The 19,915-nt window shown below is 46.2% G+C and overlaps 1 protein-coding gene across 4 annotated transcripts in view; it reads right to left on the bottom strand.

Moving 5' to 3' along the window:
* Positions 1-3,740: 3,740 nt before the first annotated feature.
* The window catches only part of Mthfd1l (methylenetetrahydrofolate dehydrogenase (NADP+ dependent) 1 like), a 180,943-nt gene continuing 164,768 nt past the window's right edge, over positions 3,741-19,915 (bottom strand). The window contains exons 27-28 of one of the 4 annotated variants that reach the window (XM_021173654.1): positions 11,962-12,079; positions 3,741-4,230 (exon numbers count right to left, since the gene is read on the bottom strand). In XM_021173654.1, coding sequence (XP_021029313.1) covers positions 11,990-12,079 — 90 coding nt within the window. In that variant the 3' untranslated portion in view covers positions 3,741-4,230; positions 11,962-11,989. Of the gene's footprint in view, positions 4,339-11,961; positions 12,080-19,915 lie in introns of all 4 variants that reach the window. The other 3 variants (XM_021173653.1, XM_029482853.1, XM_029482854.1) reach the window with 3 other exon arrangements.

Genomic DNA, 19,915 nt, shown 5'->3' with positions numbered 1-19,915 from the left:
CTCTGGTCCCTGTAAACTCCTTTGGCTCCAAACTCCAGGCTGAAATTGGAAAGCATTTCTCTAGTTGGCTTGTCCTGAGCCCAGGAGAGCCTGTATGTTCTCTCACCGTGTCTGTCTCTGCTCTTTGTCTGGTACACATTGTCTCTTCCAGGGCGGGGACTCATCAGGAGACTGACTTAGAGGAGAATTATCAGGACCCAGGCAATTACCGAGGAAGAAAAATTCCTTAATTGTAAGACTTTGCCAAACACACATTCATTAAATGACTCTGCTCTCAAGTGTGCGCACAAATAGACTCAGTCTGGTGGTTTTGAGAAATTGTCTCTTTGCCATCTTTATAGCAAACATGCAAGTGACATGATGCATGCTTGAAAATATTAACTGGCTTTGAACTCTTGAGGTCCTTTTGCATAAGCATAGATGCCCACACAGGGCTACATAAACACATGACATTCATGTTGATGTGCTGGGCAGAGGTCTGCAGCCCTGACAAGCGATGAGAAATATTTAAGTTGAGCTGATTTGTTACATAAACACTGTAACCTCGGGCAAGGGCAGAGTGCTCTTGCTGCTCTCCTCCGAGTTGGATTGTCCCAAAACAGAGATGGAGCACAGGTCCATTTTTGGAACAAATCTGCCTTTAGTCTCATCTTAATCACGAGACGAGTACTCAAGAGGCCCGGCTAGACTGTTGTAGGAAGCCTTACCAGAATCTGATTTTTATAAAAACAAACGCAAAACCTAGAGGGAATCCCTTGACAGGTAGGCGCAAAGCCTTGCTTGTAGATATAGCCTCCGCTCTTTGAGGGAGCTCCTGCTGCCTCCCTTCATGCTTTCTAGAGCCATCTCTGGGGAGCCTTTCCTCAGCCTTCTTTCTTTTATCCTCCAAGCTGTGTTGATGTCTTGTTTGAGTGTCTACCCAGCTCTTGGTGACTTGTTAGACAAGATTTAGAGGTGGGAGGATGGGAGCTATGGAACTCATATGACATATGACCTCATCTCTCCATTGCTGTTAAATGAATCTTTATAAGGAGTCATATAAGTAAGCTAGGAGCTGGGTATGGGCAACAGTGGGAGGCAGGGACAGGAGAATCTCGAGTTGCAGGCTAACCTGGTCTACAGAGTGAGTCCCTATGTCAAACACATGTAAAAGAATTAGACTTGGGGGACTTGGGAGCCTAGGGAAGAAAGCTCGGGGAGGGGGGAATCAGCTGAGTTTCTTTCTCTGAAGGGGAGGGAGGAAGGGACAGGGCTGTAACAGGACCATTTAGCAGGGGTGGCACTGGGCCAGACATTGCTGCCATCAGTGATCCTTCAACCTTTCGCGGGGTATTTACTTAGACCTCCTGTGTGTTTAGTATTGTGCTGGCTCAGTGGTGATGTGAAAGTGGGGGTCAGGTTAATTCTTAATCCTTAGCTTGGAGAATAATTATCTAGTAAATGTGTTAAAAATAAAAATCCCCAGGGGCATATGGACTTCAAAAAGGAGAAGCAAGCTTCATTATCTATCTATCTATCTATCTATCTATCTATCTATCTATCTATCTATCTTCTGTTGGTCTATCTATCCATCTATCTTATCTATCTTTGAGACAGTCTCCCGTAGTCCAGGCTAGCCTTAAACTAGCCGAAGTTGACCTTGAACTCCTGATCCTCCCACCTCTACCTCTTGAGAGCTGGTTTTGTGTGGTGCTGAGGATGGAGCTTGGGGCTTCCTGAATGGGTTGGCAGGCACACTACCAGCTGAGTCACAGCCCCAGAAAAAGCTTCACTTTATAAAAAAAAAAAGGATTTCTCTGGTAATTCTAATAAAGATGGTTTTAGAACCAGCTTTTCTAATGTAATGATTATAAAGCTTGTGTAAATGTAACTATTAGCCCAAAGGTTTTGGGGGAAGGTTCATTACTAACAGTGCAGAAAGATTATCTATATTCACTTACTACATAGGGGGCAAACAGGTTGAATATACAGAGCCTGATTAATTATTGCTGCCTCCTGCAGCAGACCACTGTAGCTAAAACAGAGGACACATAACCTTGGAGTCGGGGAGGCCATGCTAGGTTTGGAGGCTAAGCACTGGACCTGCGGAACTGCCTACCTAAGGCTCAACTAGCACAGAGAAAGGAGAGCAGGAGGCTCCAGATGACAAAGCTGAGATCACAGGTGGGTGATCGAGCTACGGATTTGATTTAGTTTTCACCTTGAAGGTGCAGCTGAAGTCTCCTGATTTGTGACATCTTTTCTTTTTTCCATTTCGGAATTGCATTTAGGAAACTGGCAGGTTATGGACATTTTTCTTAGCTCTTCAACTTGACTCCAAACTGTTTTTCTATATAGGAGATTGGATTAGTTACCTCTTTTGCCCTGGTGACTAAATCACCAAACAAAGGAACCTAAGGAAAAAGAAAGGATTTATTGTGGCTTACAGTTGAAGGAGTCACAGTCCATATAGCAGGAAAGGCATGACTGTAGGCGGCCAACCATATTGGGAGGTGGGGGAGAGCCTGTGACTAAGACACCCTTTTTTTTTTAAAAGATCTATCTATCTATCTATCTATCTATCTATCTATCTATCTATCTATCTATCTATCTATGTGAGTACACTGTAGCTATACAGATGGCTGTGAGCCTTCATGTGGTTGTTGGAAATCAAAGTTTTGGGGTTTTTTTTGGACCTACCTCTGCCCACTCTGGCCCAAAGAAGATTGATTTATTTATTATTATACATAAGTACACTGTAGCTGATTTCAGACATGGCAGAAGAGGGCATCAGATCTTATTACAGGTGGTTGTGAACCATCATGTGGTTGCTGGGATTTGAACTCAGGACCTTCCAAAAAGCAGTCAGTGCTCTTACCCGCTGAACCATCTTGCCAGCTCTGTGACTATGAGCTCACCAGGAGCTGATGTTTTCTGGGTACCTTCTGTAGAGAACTTACCCATCACATGGGTGTAAGTATTGTGAAGACAGGGTAAGTATGAATCTGGAGAGGTGAACTCCCTAAGAAAGGGCAGAGACAAGGAAGGACGCCTTAGAATCGCTAAGCAAAATTACACTCAGGAAAGGCACTGAGTGGGCCTTTTGGCTTTCAAACAGTGTTTTGGAACAAGCAAAACTGTACATAAAGACACATTATGAGCTGAGCAGGGTCACTGGAATGGGCATCGTAAGGGCAGACAGGAAGGATCATGAAGGATGTGCCCCGGGATATTTAGGATATTTATGGTGACAGTTTTACTTATGCTGCTTCGAGAACAATCACTTATTGTTTGTTTCTGAATCCTTGGTTGTGTTTTAAGTTCTACATAATTTTATATTTTTGCAAGGCAGGGAATGGAGGTACAAGGAAGGGTCAAAAAGTAGGGAACAGGTCATAGAACGTTCTCTAGTTTGTGTTCATTTGGGCTAAAGGAAAAACATTTGCCAAACACCTGACCTTTAAGAGGCACTCTTCTACCCCGTGGGACCAGAAAGTTGAATGGCCATTGAGAGTCATTCATGGTGGAAGAGGTTAGGGTTAGGGAAAGAGACTTCACAGAGACCTGGCAGTCATTGTGGATAGGTAGTGCACCTTGTTCCAGGAGACCAGCCAGGCTTCCACAGTCTAGGCTGCCGAGACATTTCTCTCAACACGATTGTCTTCTTGTCATTTATAATGCTCCAAATGCACTTGTAATCTCTGCCACAAATGTGCCAGGTGACAACCCAACGCTTCACAAGGACAGTGACATCAGTGAGTGGCTTTACTAGCTGAACACTGCTAGGGTGGTTTTCTAGAACACATGTTTATTTTCAGTTCAAAGACAAAAACAAATACAGTTTGGCAGCACAGCGCTGGACCGTGCAAGCAGAGGCCTGACATCCCATCCTCAACACAGGTGAGGGAAGGAAGAATGAAAAAGATGAAAGAGAAAACTCCATAGACGGAAGCATTAGCTTTTAGTTCACACTCTTGCAAAGCCCTAGTCCCCATAAAATAAACTTTCTAAAGTATAAGCAGCAGAAATGGTGTAAACACTCTCGGAACCAAGAGTAACTTCACTCCTTCCAGATGTGGCGCAGGTCCTTCTGTTGAACACCGCTTGGCTGGAAACAGAGTTCATCTTGTATGAGGAAGCAGTCTTTGGCCTGTCTCAGGATTTCTCCAGCATTGCATCACAAGATTTCAAAATTCATTTTCTTCTCCAACTGCAGCAAAAAGGCAAGGAGACATTTTTTGTTTGAAGACTCTGAAAAAAAGGGGGTGGGGTCTCAGAGCCAAGTCGCCTTTTCCTCTGGTGTTAAACTCTTACTTATGTCATGGTTTTAAAGGCTGGGATTCTTGTGTGAGCTGTTTTCTGTGTGAGAAATGAGAATTAGGGCAGAGAATTAGGCAGAGCTTCCTGGCCAGTCAGCCTTGTTTATTTAGTGTGCTCCAGTCCAATATCAAAAACTGGTATATCAGGGATGGAGAGATGGTTCAGTGGTTAAGAGCACCTACTGCTCTTCAGAAGGTCCTGAGTTTAAATCCCAGCAACCACATGGTGGCTCACAACCATCTGTAATGGGATCTGATGCCCTCTTCTAGAGTGTCTGAAGACAGCTACAGTGTACTTACATAAAATAAATAAATAAATCTTAAAAAAAAAAATCTGGTATATCACCTGAAGAATGAGACCCAACGTTAGTCTTCTACTCCCCGTCCACACACATGTATAAGCACACATATAAGTGGACCCCCACACAGATACACAGCGAGACTCAGATGTAGTGCTCCACAACCACAAGTCAGCGCTGTCCCTCAAGGCAGCCTCTCCACGCTCCAAGACATTCCACAATTTCTATGGCTTGCAGATTTTGTGCTGTACATTGTGGAAGATCCAGGGACTGTTACAGGTATTAGGGGACAATCTGATTGCCTTAGATTTCTGCTCCTGTTTAATACAGAGAGCATAGAGAGCAAGTTCTAACTTTAAAAATGTATTCATTTATCTTATTTTTATTTTTTTGATAGGGTTTCATTTAACTCAGTTTCTCCTTGAAGTTGCTACATAGTCTAGGCTCTTGTCCCAATCCCCCTGCCTCCACCTCTGAAGCTGTGGGATTACAGACATGCACCACATTCCCAGCTCTCTGCAATCTTTCAGAAAGAGAAAGTGACCAGTCTATATCTGAAAAACAATAACCAAGCAAAACAACCAAGTTCCAGAAGAAAACAGGCTCCCACTCCAGGGAAAACTGTAAATGCCAGTATGCAGCCTTTCATCTGAGTTTACACACGGAGGGATTTATTTGTGGGCCAAAAGAGTTCACTCTGCTAACATCGGGTAGATTTGCCTCCCACAGATAACTGCACAGTCTGGAGACAGGGAGATGCCTGGGCAGTTTAAAGACAGAAGACAGTGATGGAGAGGAGGACAGAACTTCAAATACCCCTCGACATCAGGGTCCAAGTCAGGCAAGTAAACAGAAAACAGAAACACAGTCAGTATAACAATCAGGAATGAAAAGAAAACGTCCCACTAAGAGGGCTGTCTGGTGCAGGTCCTGGCTCTTCACTCAGGGATACAGCAGCCTTCCTGTAGTGACCAGTGAATCCTGAGGAGGGGAAGGTATTGCTGGGCCGAGGGGCTGGTTCTGTGGGCTGGGCTCACCCTCAGTGCTGTGAGAACTTTGAGGTTGCTGAGGTGTGAAATGTAAGATTGGTGGCTAAGCCACTGCCCTTGTGCCCTATGGTTCTGTGTCTAGAAGAGTCTGTGTTTCCGTGCTTCTTTTGTGAAACATGGGATCAATGTTAGCCTGGGCCTGAACTTGCAACCTTCCTGCCTCAGCCTCCCCAAGATGTGGATTACAGACATGCACCACGGCCTCCGCAATGGTCCCGAGTGTATGGAAAGTTTATGGGTTGATAAAACCATGCAAAGTCTAATTAAAGATAAAATGAGAGTGGGGCAACAGCTAAGGTGAAAATGTAAAAATGAATTATTATTAGCTGGACGTGACGGTGCATGCCTTTAATCCCAGCACACAGGATCAAACTCTGTGAGTTTGAGGCCAGCCTGCTACAAATCAAGATTTAGGACAGTCAGGATTGTTATACAGAGAAACCCTGCTTTGAAACGAAAAAAACAAAACAAAACAAAAAACAAACAAACAAAAAATCATTATAAGAATAATATGCCGGGCAGTGGTGGCGCACGCCTTTGATACCAGCACTTGGGAGGCAGAGGCAGGCGGATTTCTGAGTTCGAGACCAGCCTGGTCTACAGAGTGAGTGAGCTCCAGGACAGCCAGGACTACACAGAGAAACCCTGTCTTGAAAAACAACAAAACAACAACAACAAAGAGACTAATATAAGGAGAAACAACCTTGGAAGTTTTCCCATTGGGAACACACTTAAGAAGTATGAAACAAGCCGGGCGTGGTGGCGCACGCCTTTAATCCCAGCACTCGGGAGGCAGAGGCAGGTGGATTTCTGAGTTCGAGGCCAGCCTGGTCTACAAAGTGAGTTCCAGGACAGCCAGGGCTATACAGAGAAACCCTGCCTTGGAAAACAAACAAACAAACAAACAAAAAAAAAAAAAAAAAANNNAANAAGTATGAAACACACAAAGTACTCTGCACCCGTGATGTTGGAGATGGAACCTGGGGCTTTGCTTATGCTGGGCGTGGTCTACTATTGAGCTACATCCCCAGTCCAAAATATTTATGAACTATCCCATTTCAGTAAGTGTATTGTGCCCCGAGGCTCCTCTAAAGGAGGATTAAGAAGCTCAGAGTTGGTACCTAACCTAGATATGGGAGACTTAGTCACAACAGCTATCAGATGCCAGAGAGGACTAAGCAGCAAGGGCTGCTATTTCCTTGGACTCCTGCCTAGAAGGGAAGAGAGTAAGTGTGCGCTTACTTTAGTGGTAGAGCAAAAAGATAAATTTCAAAACCCAAGTCATAGGGCTGAGGTGTTGCCATGGGCTCCCCGTTGCTATAGGAATTGGGGTTGATCAGGTCTGTCCACAGGAAGGAATGCACGTGGCCACCTGACTCAAGAGGAACTTTTGATCAGTAAGTAGCTTGGAAATTCTCTTCCCTAAAGGCATATTAGGGAAGAAGTGAGCTGAGATGGGGTTTCCTTCTATGGGTAGAACTCTAGAAAAGAGACTTCTGGTGAGACACTGGCATCTCCAGTGGGACCACAATGAATCCCAATGCACACTAAACATCACACAGCGGGTTGGAGGGAGGGCAGCCCTGGTTCTTCAGTAAGTTGCTGGACTTTCTTGTATGGATCGTTTGGAGGCTCAGAAATATGATCAAGGTGGAGAACAAGAACCCAGAAGAAGGGGAGCACAGCACCCCTCCCCAGGAAACACAAACACCTCGTGGCAAGAGATTGCAAGCACGGGATGGATTTCATGAGGCCAAACCTTATTTGAAAGATTTCTATTTAGTGACATCCAAAAGAATGAGTCACAGCTCATGCTAACAATAGCAAAAAGAGCTATAGGGAAGTCTTGGGACAAAGAGAGGAGGCTGAGCTCAAGTCCTGGGGACTCCTTGGATCTCACGTTCACATTCAGTCTCCTGATGTCTCCTGGAGGGGAATTGAGGGAGGCAGGAAGGGCAAGAAAGGGGAGGAAGCAAAAGTAGTCATTAGCATCCCTTTGTTCCCAAGAGGGGCACAGGTGCAGTGTCCTCCATGCTCCTGGAAGCATGGTGACTGCTCTGCACTGCAGCCGAGGCTTTGGAATTATCAACCCTGTGTTGCTGTGCCACAAAATTATGACAAGGAAAAGCGTGTTCAGTTCTGACGCTCGAGTGCTGTCCAAGACGAAACGTTTTTATTTATGCACGTTCACCAGCCACAGCCCTCTCTGGATATTCATAGACGTGGTTCTGGACTGCCACTTTGGAGAGTCATGGAAAACAAAAAGTATGTTTATAGGAGCCAAGGAGAGGAGTGGCTATTTGTAAAAAGCTTTTATCTGAGGCCACCAGATCCCTTTTCAATTGTTCCAGCAGGGTCAAATGATGGGTTTTGAACTACTGCCCAGCAAGCCTAGAATGGAGTTTCGTCATTTCACATTTAGTGTTGGATAGATGAGAAACAATGCTATTCAAGTAGAGGCTGAGGTAAGAGGCTGTCCCACCACACTGAAGTCCTTTTTAGACCGAGAGTTGAATACCCAAATACTTACCTTCAGTTATTTAAAAAAACAAAAACAAAAACATATTAACTAGCTGATACCATCTTTTGGAATGGGCCTAAGTTCCTGTAGGGAATGGGGTGTAAGGGCTGTGTCACACTGTGAGCTGGATAATCTGGGTTGGATCTTAGCTTCTGTAGCCATTAGCTGTGCAGTGTGTTGACCTCTCTGGATCTGTTGTTACAGTCCTGAAACACAATGCCTCACTGGCTAGATCTCTCCATGCTAGTTGACTGGTGTGGCAAAACAATACATGCTGGTGGCTAAGAGAGCAGTGCTATGCAGTGGGGATGCAGACTGCCCTCAGCCACCATCCCTCTGAGACCATGTCAGGAGGACCAATCTTCTTGAAGCCTCTGATTTACTGGGGCAACACTCACTGTGCTAGGACTGAGTACAGTATCTGGCATGCCAGAAGACCCCCACAGATCCCTAATCGATTTTAATTATGTAATTTCAGATTCATTTTATTTGTGTGTTCATCCCATCCCATCCCATCCCATCCCATCCCATCCCACCCCATCTCACCCCATCCCATCCCATCCCATCCCATCCCATCCACAAGAGGGCAGCAGACCTTTGAAGTTAGATTACAAGTGTTTTTGAGTCCTTCTAATATGGGTGCTAAGAACCAAACATTGGTCCTCTGTTGAGCTACCTCTCCAGCTCCTTACTTATTTTAGACAGGGTTTGTGTAGCCCAGGGTGACCTAGAACTCAGTACATAGCCAAGGTGATGACCTTGAAATCTTGATCATCTTGCCTCCGCCTCCAAGAGTGCTAGGACTAATACCTTGAGTTCCTGGATTGCTTTATCTTCAGCAAAAATCTGGAAGGATGCTTGCCAGGGAAGACACGGGTGACAAGTCACAAGAAATTTATTTAGGTATATGCATTGGTACAGCATCCCTGACATTACCTCAGTCTTAACCATATTAATGAAAGTATATGACTTACTTGGAGAACAAATGAAAATTGACCAAAAGTCTGGGGAAAATAACGTTCACTAGAGATGACAGATCTGCGCACACCTGTTCTGGAGACAAATGGCAGATGTGCCATTCTTTCCTTTACTTGGAAAGAAATTAGTCAGGGGAAGGTTCAACTTTTGGTCTAAAAGAAACAATACTGTCATTTTACCAAAGGCCTCGCTGGGAGACCAGAGCCACAATAAAAGACCAAGAATAGCACTGTTACCAAAGGTTAAGTTCATGGTCCCTTTGTTCAATACTCATCTGGTTTGCTTCTTGGGGGTTTTCTTTCCCAGGATGATGAAGACAAGCGACATGGCTGTGATTGAGAGTCACAAGAGCTCCCACCTCTCAACAACAAACACACGCAGGCACCGACGCCGTTCTCGTGCATTTCCCACCGTGGTTCAACATGAGCCATTTAACATGAGCCATTTAACATGAGCCATTTACGTGCTCCTCACTAATCTTTTGCACCAGGGCCCAGAGCATCGTTAAATTAATTTAATTTTAAAAATCTTATAGGAAAAAAATCTAAAACCAAAGAAGGAACTTCCCTAAACTTGAAACAGTGAGAAGACTTGCCATATGACTCAATAATGTCCTTGCTTTGCAAGCACGAGGATCTGAGTTCGGTTCCCAGAACCTACAGACAAAAATTTCCAAGATATAGTGCTATGTGTTTGTAATCCTGGGGCTGTGGAGGTGGAGATAGGAGGAACCCTGGGACTCCCTGGCCCTTAGTCTACTTAGCTTAACGAGCTGCAGGTCAGTAGGAGACCCTACCTAAAATCAACAATAGCAAAACTACATAACTCCCGAAGCGATCTCAGAGGCTGTCCTCTCATTTGCACATGCATGAGCTTCCCTAAACCCCATAAAACTGTTAGCTGCAACCGAAGGAAAAGAACTTCCACATCCCACTTAGGGTCCCAACACACAGGTGTTGAAGCATATTTAGGTCAAAGAAACCCACCCAAAGGCCCAGAACAGGGTTTGATGCCAAGAAGCCCCGTTCTGGACTAAGGGATGAAATTGAACGTTTGGGCCGGGGGATGGAGACTGGACTTTGGGAATACAGTGAGGACATATTGATCTATGGGATGTAAACGGAGCTCCAAGCCGTCACAACCTCTGTCTATGAGCTGCAGGCAGGAAGATTAGTATCACTTTCTTGATACAGACAGCCAGGGCAGAAGCCAGCAGGTAGTGGCCGCTTCAACACCTTGGGACAGACAGCAGCACAGCCCACAGCCCTCTGCTCTCAGTGATGGAAAAATCTTAGAATAAAAGTCTGCCTTCTTGCCGGGCGTGGTGGCGCACACCTTTAATCCCAGCACTTGGGAGGCAGAGGCAGGTGGATTTCTGAGTTTGAGGCCAGCCTGGTCTACAGAGTGAGTTCCAGGACAGCCAGGGCTACCAAAAGAAACCCTTTTTCAAAAAACCAAAAAAAAAAAAAAAAAAAAAAGTCTGCCTTCTTAACCTGAGGGGGCCAGAGTCCAGAAAGGGTTCTAATACCCTATGTCTCTAGGGAGACCCGTGCCCATCTGTATTAGTCCTTCCAGAGGCAGAAGAGCCCCAACCCCAGTCAAGAGCTGAATTATGTCCCCCAAAGTTATGTAGGAGCACTATCCCCGGGCACCTGTGATAGTGATTGACTGTATTGGAAACAGGGTCTTTGGCAGAATAATCAAGATGTCTTTAAAGTCTGTGGTGGTGGTACATGTCTTTAATCTCAGCACTAGAGAGGCAGAGGCAGGTGGGCCTCTGAGTTTGAGACCAGCCTGGTCTACAAAGTGAGTTCTGGGTGTACACAGAGAAACCTTGTCTGTCCCCCTCACCCCCAAAGTCTTAGAGAGCCTGAATCTGATGTGTCTGGGGTCCTTAGAAGAGGACAAAGTGCTAGGTGTGGTGGTGGGTACTTGTAAGCCTAGCACTTGGGAGGGTGAGGCAGGAGGATCAGGAGTTCAAGACCAGCCTGAGCTATTTAGTGAGTTCTCATCTCAAAAACCCAAATCTCTCTGAAAACAACCGGCAGTTGCACCACATACACACACAAACTAAAAAGAACAAGAGAAAGCCTCAGGAAGCCAGGGGCACAGGAGAAAGTCAGTGACCAAAGAGGCAGAGATGGTAGGGACACACCTATACAGTGGTGACTATGCGGTGACATCCCTCAGAGGGCATAGGATGCTTGCTCAACCGATACCTTGACCCTGAACTTCCAGCTTCCAGGACAAGAAGACACAGCACTGTTCTAACCCACCCAGTTCATGGTACTTTGTTATGGCAGCCCTGGGAAATGAACCCAAGATTTCCCTAACACAACTGTAACTCTGTACCCAGATGTGGGGTAAGAAAGTAGGAAGTCAGTCTTTTTTTTTTTTTTGAGACAGGGTTTCTCTGTGTAGCCCTGGCTGTTCTAGAACTCACTCTGTAGACCACGCTAGCCTCGGACTTAGAAATCCACCTGCCTCTGCCTCCCAAGTACTGGGACTAAAGGCGTGCGCCACCACGCCCGGCGGAAGTCAGTCTTAAACGAAGGCAGACACCAGCTTTTGCTACAATCAGAGGCGCTCTGCTCAAGTTCACATTCATGATCCAACTTCTATAGGATTCACTCCAGGTACACAGAGGGCATGCCTACGCTTAGGAGGGGTCCCAAGTCACAGGCAGCTATTAGGTATGACTGTGTAGTGACCTAGGAACAATTTACTTGTTTGATTGCATTTATAACAAACCCAAGAAAAAAACGACATAAGACATCATTTAAGTTGACAACAAGACCCAAATCACGGTAGCTCACCTGGCCCAGTTCTGTGAGTCTCATTCCGTTAGAACAAGCCTTTAACTTGCTCTGTTTCTGTGTCAAGGTCTATATCATAAAAGCAGGGTCGGGTGGGCAGTCCTGGCATTGTGCTCATCTGAAAGAGAAAACAAAACATTGCACATGAGCAAAGTTCACGAGGTGATTAATCACGGCATGATCCACTAGCCATAAACCAACCACGTAATTCGTGACAGCCACATATAACATTCCGTTATGGACACAGGCGGCCCTGTCAGTTTGCCCCCTGCCTTCACACTCTGCAAAGAAATCACATACAGACAGAAAGCACGTCACCCCACCCCTCACCCCCAAATGTAGCTTCTTCATATTCCCTGTGGTCCCACAGGCACACAGCAGCCACCAGTGATTTTCAGAGCTTCTCTTCCTATTCCAATTTGCATTACAGAGCCCAAAACCAGCCCCTGTGGCTGGGCCAGAGCTGCCTCCTCACCAAGACCATGCAGGTATTTCTGTCAAAGCAAAAGCCTGCAAACTGTACTAGAGGCTGGGCACAGTGCAAGCTTGCCCTTTAGCTAGCAGGCACCTGGCTTTACCTTCCATCAGGAACTCCTGTGTTGACTGATGCTTTGCACTGGGCATTCTCTCTCTCTCTCTCTCCTTCTCTCTCTCCCTCAAACGATTTATTTATTATTATATGTAAGTATAGTGTAGCTGTCTTTAGATACCCCAGAAGAGGGTGTCAGATTTCATTGCGGGTGAATGTGAGCCACCATGTGGTTGCTGGGATTTGAATTCAGGACATTCGGAAGAGCAGTCAGTGCTCTTAACCACTGAGCCATCTCTTCAGCCCCTGCCCCCATTTTCCTTCCTTAACAACCTTGAAGAGGCATTTATATGCTTTCCATGGCACATGGGGGAGGTGGTGAGATCTAGGGATGGTAAGTTATACTGTCAAGGTTGCTAAGGTACTAAGTACCACACAGCTTTTGGACTTTGCTCGACATGTTACATGGTGCTCTGTGTATTTTACATGGATGACAGCCAGTTTCAGTCCTTCCAGTGCCCTCTGACGTAGACACTTTCTTTCATCTGACTTTATAGATTTTTAATTTTTGTTGTTGTTGTTGTATGTGGGTTGCCAGGAGCTGTTTTATTTTCCCAAATAGAGTTTCATGTGGCCCAAGCTGACCTTGAACTCCTGATCATCCTGTGACTATCTCCCAAGTCCTCAGATCAGGTCTATGTTCAGCAAGGTGAGAGGACATTGAGTTATCAAGGGAAGAACTCTTGGCCATGGCTAGCGGAGGGCAGAATCTGGTTCTTTACTGTTTTGCTGAACCGAGGCCTTCAGTGCTGTCATTTTGTCCCCTGTGGCAGAAGACCCCAGTGTATCAAGAAAGCACGCAGGTTACCATATTAATACACTGTCCCAGGATCTGTGCGGGAAGTCTCAGGATTCAGGGTCTCCTGCGGTTATTTTAACAGGCACCCATCTACCGGTCCCATCTGTCTGTCCATCAGGCAGAGGTGATAGCTGGTTTCTGGCTCTTCAGAGGCCAGATTGACTTCTGTGTCATGCAGAAACCTTGCTGGTCCCCAGACACTCTTCATAAGACGGCCTGCAGAGTGGCTCTGCTTCTTCCCATCCCACAATTCTCTGCAGAGAACTACTAAGGTGGAATGTGGTTCTTACCCCGTGCTGCCCTCTCTCACTCCTGTCTCTGCTTATGGACTCTCCTCACTCAGCCAGGGCTGTGGAGCAGCAGCAGCAGCAGCAGCAGCCCAGGAGCCTGGTGGGAACTCAGAGCCATAGGTCTGCTGGATGGGAGCCTGGGACCACAGCAAGCCCCCAGTGACACAGATGCACAGCATGGCTTAGAAACCATGTTTCACATGGTGCCTATGGTCCTTCCTTGTGACTCCTTCATCTCAGAAGAGCCTAATACCTTAGTGCCATAATCTCATAATAATCTCCTTTATATGCTGGCCAGGTGGGGCACCCATGGGCCCCCCTGCAGTTCTCACTGACCACTCTGCCCTGTTGGTCCTAGAGTGTGGAGGCTGAAGCAGGGTAAGGAGAAGGCCCAGCACGTGGTGCTATGTAGATAGGACTACAGTGTAGGAGTATCACGGCTACAATGGCCTCTGAGCACAGACGGGAATAAGGCCCCCTTTGTCACACACGAGTGGGCAATGACACCCTGGATCTCAAACAATGAACTAAATGTAAACTGTGGCACCTGACTTAGTGGCTGGGGCTCTGCTATATTTTAAAGGTTGCTTTCTTAAAAGGCAGGCTCCTAGCACGGGATCAAAGTTTCTCTGGTTACTACTGTGTTACTCTATTGAAAGGAGAGTGGACATGTGTCTTCTAAATTCGGTCACAGTATTGGGACATAAAACTAGCCAAGATATTAAGCGTCAGGAAGTGAGAGATGTCTTTCTTCCACTTTCAGCTTATTTAAGTAGGAGAGACATGTGTGGAATGGCAAAATTACCACATTCCTTCCCAGCGATGCAGCAATCGCTTCTGAGACTACTTATTTGGTATAAGGGACAGCAGACCAGAACCCACAGGTGGCTCTGTAGAGCAAGAGCTTCCCTGCTGAGGAAGAGTGATATGGAGTTATGGTAACCAAGACTGCGACATTCATACCAACTTCTCCACCAGTAACAAACGGCCATCAGGGCGCAGCTCCTAGACTAGATTCCATACAGCCCTACAGAAGAAAGGGCGACTGGGAATTGACCTCTGGCCACAGGCCCGGGGTCAGTGGGGCTCTGTGCTAATTGTGTGCTGTCCCACTTAAAATAAACAAGGAGCCATTAAATCTCTGGGCGTGCCATGCCACATTAATAGATTCTTGTGCAAAGGTCGAAGGAAAAAAAAAAGCTTTTTGTCTTCAAGACCCTGATTTTTTTTTTTTTTTTTGAGACAGGGCTTCTCTGTGTAGCCCTGGCTGTCCTGGAACTCACTTTGTAGACCAGGCTGGCCTTGAACTCAGAAATCCGCCTGCCTCTGCCTCCCGAGTGCTGTGATTAAAGGCGTGCGCCACCACGACCGGCTCAAGAACCTGATTTTAACTACGACTAATCTCCCAGATTTTTCTGGACCACAAGGAACCACACTTTCTATCAACAATGTTTAGAAACATATGTGAGGGCTGGTGGGATGGCTCAGTGGTAAAGGCGCTTGCTGCTAAGTCTGAGGACCTGGGTGACTCATGGCTGTCTATAACTCCAGTTCCAGGGGATCTAATGCCTGCTTCTGGTCTCCATGGATATCGGTAGGTACATGGTACACAGTCATACATGCAGAGAAGACATGTACATAATAAAAATACTCAAAGAACTCCCCAGCCCCACCCCGTGCCAGCTAACAATTGCCCAAGGCACAGAAAACCCCTTGGCAGATGAACCTAGCGAGGCTTCAGCAGAGACTGCACTCTGCTCTATGCACAAACATGAGGGAGAAACCACATGAGTTATCATCTCCTGGGTGCTGGGATTACACATGGGCACCCCCACGTGTGGCCTCCTGTTTCACACGCCCAATTCTGGAATTTGATTTTTGGGGAGATTATAAATTTAAATTAGTAACTCGGGGGTGGGGTGCTTTCTAAATAAGGGAAGTAGAGCGACAGGAACAATTTGCCACAGGCCTGTTCTGTATATAAGTCCAATGGGCTCACTCCTTGGCAAATATGATCTATTAGGGAAAAAGATAAGCTGTTGAGAAACAGGAGGGCATCCCTGCTCAGAGACAGACCAGGGAAGGAACTTCTACTTTATAGTTTTAGTCTTGATTACTTTTCAAATTTAATGGCTGTTTAAGAATGGGAGGCAGAGGCAGGTGGATTTCTGAGTTCGAGGCCAGCCTGGTCTACAGAGTGAGTTCCAGGACAGCCAGAGAAACCCTGTCTCGAAAAACCAAAAAGAAAAAAAAAAGAAAAGAAAGAAAGAAACAAATTTTTTGCTGGGTGTGGTGGCACATGACTTTAATCCCAGCACTGGGGNGAGGCAGGTGGATTTCTGAGTTCGAGGCCAGCCTGGTCTACAAAGTGAGTTCCAGGACAGCCAGGGCTATACAGAGAAACCCTGTCTCGAAAAAACCCAACCCTCCCAAAAAAGAAAAAAAATAGTGTACACAACACTATTAGGTTGTACACAACCTACACATTGAATTAAACTTTTCCGGGCTGGGGATGTGGCTCAGTGGCAGAGTGCTTCCCTGGCTAGCATCCTTGAGGCCCTGGGTTTGACTGCCCCTCCCTCAATCACCCCTACACACAACCTTTTTGGGAAGCTGAAGGAGTTATAATTATTAGGGCTGCAATGCTGCTTTGCCAACTTAGCAAAACCTAAGCACGAACGTTCTGAAGCAAGGCCACTCCACGAACGAGCTAACTGCTCCTTCGTTGCTCATGTGCTGGATCTGATCATTCCTCAAGAGATACACAGAGATCTCCAGTATACAAAGGTAAGCCATTTACATGTGACTCTTCCCATGGACCCCGGGATCGCTACAGAGACCCCTTTGGCCTTTCCCTATGCCACCATGGGCACCACTCCTGAACTTCTCAGAGCCCTGAGGTAGGCAGAGGCTGACAGCCTTTCCTCCATCCGTCTCTAGATGCAGACATAGACGCCATGATGCTCACTACGGTTGTATCATGTTGCTGGCAACAGCCAGGAGGATCTAGTACCTTGACTAGACTGTCCGTTCACCTAGAGCCAAGGTACTAAGTGAATGGATTGTCTGAGGGGTGGGCAACTATGGGAACCAGATCAGGACTTCTGCGTCACATGGCCCTTGAGCAGTCAGCTCACTCAGCCTTCACTAGTCATAAGTACAGTGTCACAGTGTCTACATTATGGACATAATTTTGAAGTAAGATGAACTAAGGTAAGAGCAGGGCCCAGTTAGGCATTCAGGACACAGTACTTTGTTATTTTATTACTTGTGTTGAAATAAGAAATGAGCAGCAACAGAGACAGCCCAGCAGGTAGAAAAGTACCTGCTTTGCTGTGCAGGCCCTGATGACTTAAGTTTTATCCCTGGGCCATGTGAAGGTAAGGGAGAAATGACTCCTTCAGGTTGACCTCTTACCTCCACATCATGTCATAACACGTGTGGTCCTTATCATCTCTGTCTCCTCCCTCTCTCTCACACACATGCACATACACACACATGACAATAAGACTGCTACTTATATCAGAGACAGAAATAAGAAAAGCAGAAGGAAAACTGGTCCATGACTGCATTTCTTTTCCAGGGACAAATAGGGCTTATTGATTTTGAGATATTCCTGGAAATTTTTCTTGCGTTGCCAGCTATCTAAAGGTCACCCTCAGCAGAAGATATAGCTCCAAACTCCTTAATTTTTATAGTTTCGAGTTACCACAGTCAAATCTTACAATAAACTCAAGAGCCAAGATACAAAATATCTAAGGCAATGGGGACAGCCCTGACCAAGACAGCCCTGCAGAAATGGAATTATAAACCAGACGAAGCGGGTCCTAAACTGAGTTGCCTGCTGTCAGCACACCCTTCGTGGGTCCTTCCTGTCATTTGGCACTGAACTCAGTCACCAGCCATTTGATCTGCAAGTGGCATGCCCTGAGACCCTCCGCCAGCTCTAGGGACACAAACTGACTTAATAACTGGTTTCTGAGGAGTGCCTCAGAACAGAGATAACAGAGTAACAGAGATAGATCTTTTTGGTAACCAAATCACCAACCATCCTGTTTGGGGAGGGGAGAGCAGGAGCTGGAAGGAAGGAAGGAAGGAAGGAAGGAAGGAAGGAAGGAAGGAAGGGTGAGGACATTGTTTCTGCTGGGAAGTTTACTATTTCCCCCCTGCTGCGCTGAACTTAGGGCCTCACACATGCCAGGCAAGCACTGTACCAGAGAGCCACAGCTCCTGAGCAGTTTAAGCTCTCTCTCTTTTTCCCCCTCCCCCTCCCCCCCTTGTCTTTCTCCTCTGTCCTCTAGACTGATGCAAAGCTCCTCTGTGGAGATTTAAAAAGCTGCTCAGTCTTAACAGATTTAACAGGAGGATAGAGAGAGGGTCCATAGTATTGAATCATCCTTGATGCTCTGCATGCTCATGGAGTTGAGGGTGTGTGTGTGTGTGTGTGTGTGTGTGTGTAGACGAAGAGAAAGAAAGAAAGCTGGGAGTACCCAGAGCATGTCTACCAACTGGAAGCTTGGCTAGCCAACACATGCTGGATCAGAACCATCTATGGCCCCTCTTAACTATGTCAAAGATGAAGGAGGTCTACATTACCTTGCAGCCTTCTTTTTTTTTTTTTTTTCCAAGACAAGGTGTCTCTGTATAGCCCTGGCTGTCCTGGAACTCACTCTGTAGACCAGGCTGGCCTCGAACTCAGAAATCTGCCTGCCTCTGCCTTCTGAGTGCTGAGATTAAAGGCGTGTGCCACCACGCCCGGCTTGCAGCCTTCTTTCTAAGGTACCAGTCTGGGTCTGGGATTGATTTACTTGCTCTGTACCTAATTTTTAAATAGATATAGGATCTTACTATCTAGCCCAGGCTAGCTTTGAACTCACAGTCCTTGGCCTTGGCCTCCTCAGGATGGGAGGACAGCAGTCTTTCTATCATCCCCAGTCCTTGTACCTCATAGGGGGAAATGCCAACACGTTTTTCCCCACGGTACATTAACTTTCTTCAGATTCTTGGCTGAAAAATACCTCAATGATTTGCTTGCATAAAGCTAGGCCCAATGCTTACTCTCTGTTCCTGATGCCTGCCGATCCAGATGTAGAGCTCTCAGCTCCTTCTCCAGCACCATGTCTGCTTGCATGGTGCCATGATTCCCACCATAACGATAATGGACAAACCCCTAAAACTGTAAGCCAGCCCCAATTCAATGCTGTCCTTCATAAGAGTTGCTGTAGTCATGGTGTCTCTTCACAACAATGAAACCCTAAGACATCTTCCTCTTCCTCTACTTACTCTGCTTTGCAGATTCAGGTTTTATCTTCTGCTTTCTAACATAGAAGAGGAGGATCAAGCACTCCACATGCCCCATGACTGGTCTCTTGTGTCTTTAACTACAGAACTACCTTAGGTCAGAATTGATTAGGATATGCAAATATGTACAGCAAAGCCATCTTGCATATCAATCATGTCCCCTTGTACCTCTTCTGTCTCTGAGTTAACATGTTTTCTGGGAGGCCAAAGGTCATCACCCCTTCCCATCCCCCCACTCCTGCTCCAACACTGTTTTGTGTGCAAACTATATGCATGCAGAGGCCAGATGTCTGCTTCAGGTTTCTTTTTCAATCTCTCTCCATCTTGTTTTTTGAGACAGGCTTTCTCCGACACCTGCAAGCATGCTAATTTGACTTGCCTAGCTGCCCAGGAATCAATTCCTCATCTCTGGCCTCTTCAGTGCTTGGATTAAGCTCATGTGTGGCTTTAATGTTTAATGATTAGGCTTCACTGAGCCATCTCTCCAGTCCTCCAACCCACCTCTTAATGCATTCAAGAAAAAGATGAATTTTCATTGGCGCCATCCATCCTTGGCATCACCCTGTAGGGTTATTAAAACAATCCCCATAGTGGGCCCTTCCTGTTCCACAATCAATAGAAATTTTCTGTTCTCTGAGTTTCCATTTCCTTGACCCAGATTGTGGCGGACATGCTCATGATGACCCCAGTTGGCCCCAGCCTTTGATGGAGGCTGACTGGTGTCTAACCAATAGCATAGATCACATGCAATGGGATACCACCCTTTATAACAGTCAACAGAAAGTCTTTCTTGCTGGCTTTCAGGAACTAAACTGGAACAAAGAAGCCAACTAGCAAAAAAATCCAACCTGTTTCCTCTAGGACTCAAGGGTGGCTGGCAGCCAGAAAAAACTGGGTGAGGATTCTGTGAATAACCCAGGAGCATAAAAAAGGACCCCAGGCCACAGATGAGGTCCTGCCCCCAGCTGACGCCAA

The sequence above is a fragment of the Mus caroli genome, chromosome 10 (genome assembly GCF_900094665.2).
Source record: "Mus caroli chromosome 10, CAROLI_EIJ_v1.1, whole genome shotgun sequence".
Taxonomy (NCBI): Eukaryota; Metazoa; Chordata; class Mammalia; order Rodentia; family Muridae; genus Mus; species Mus caroli.
The sequence above is the reverse complement of the archived record's forward strand: the minus strand, read 5'-3'. Positions and strand labels throughout refer to the sequence as shown.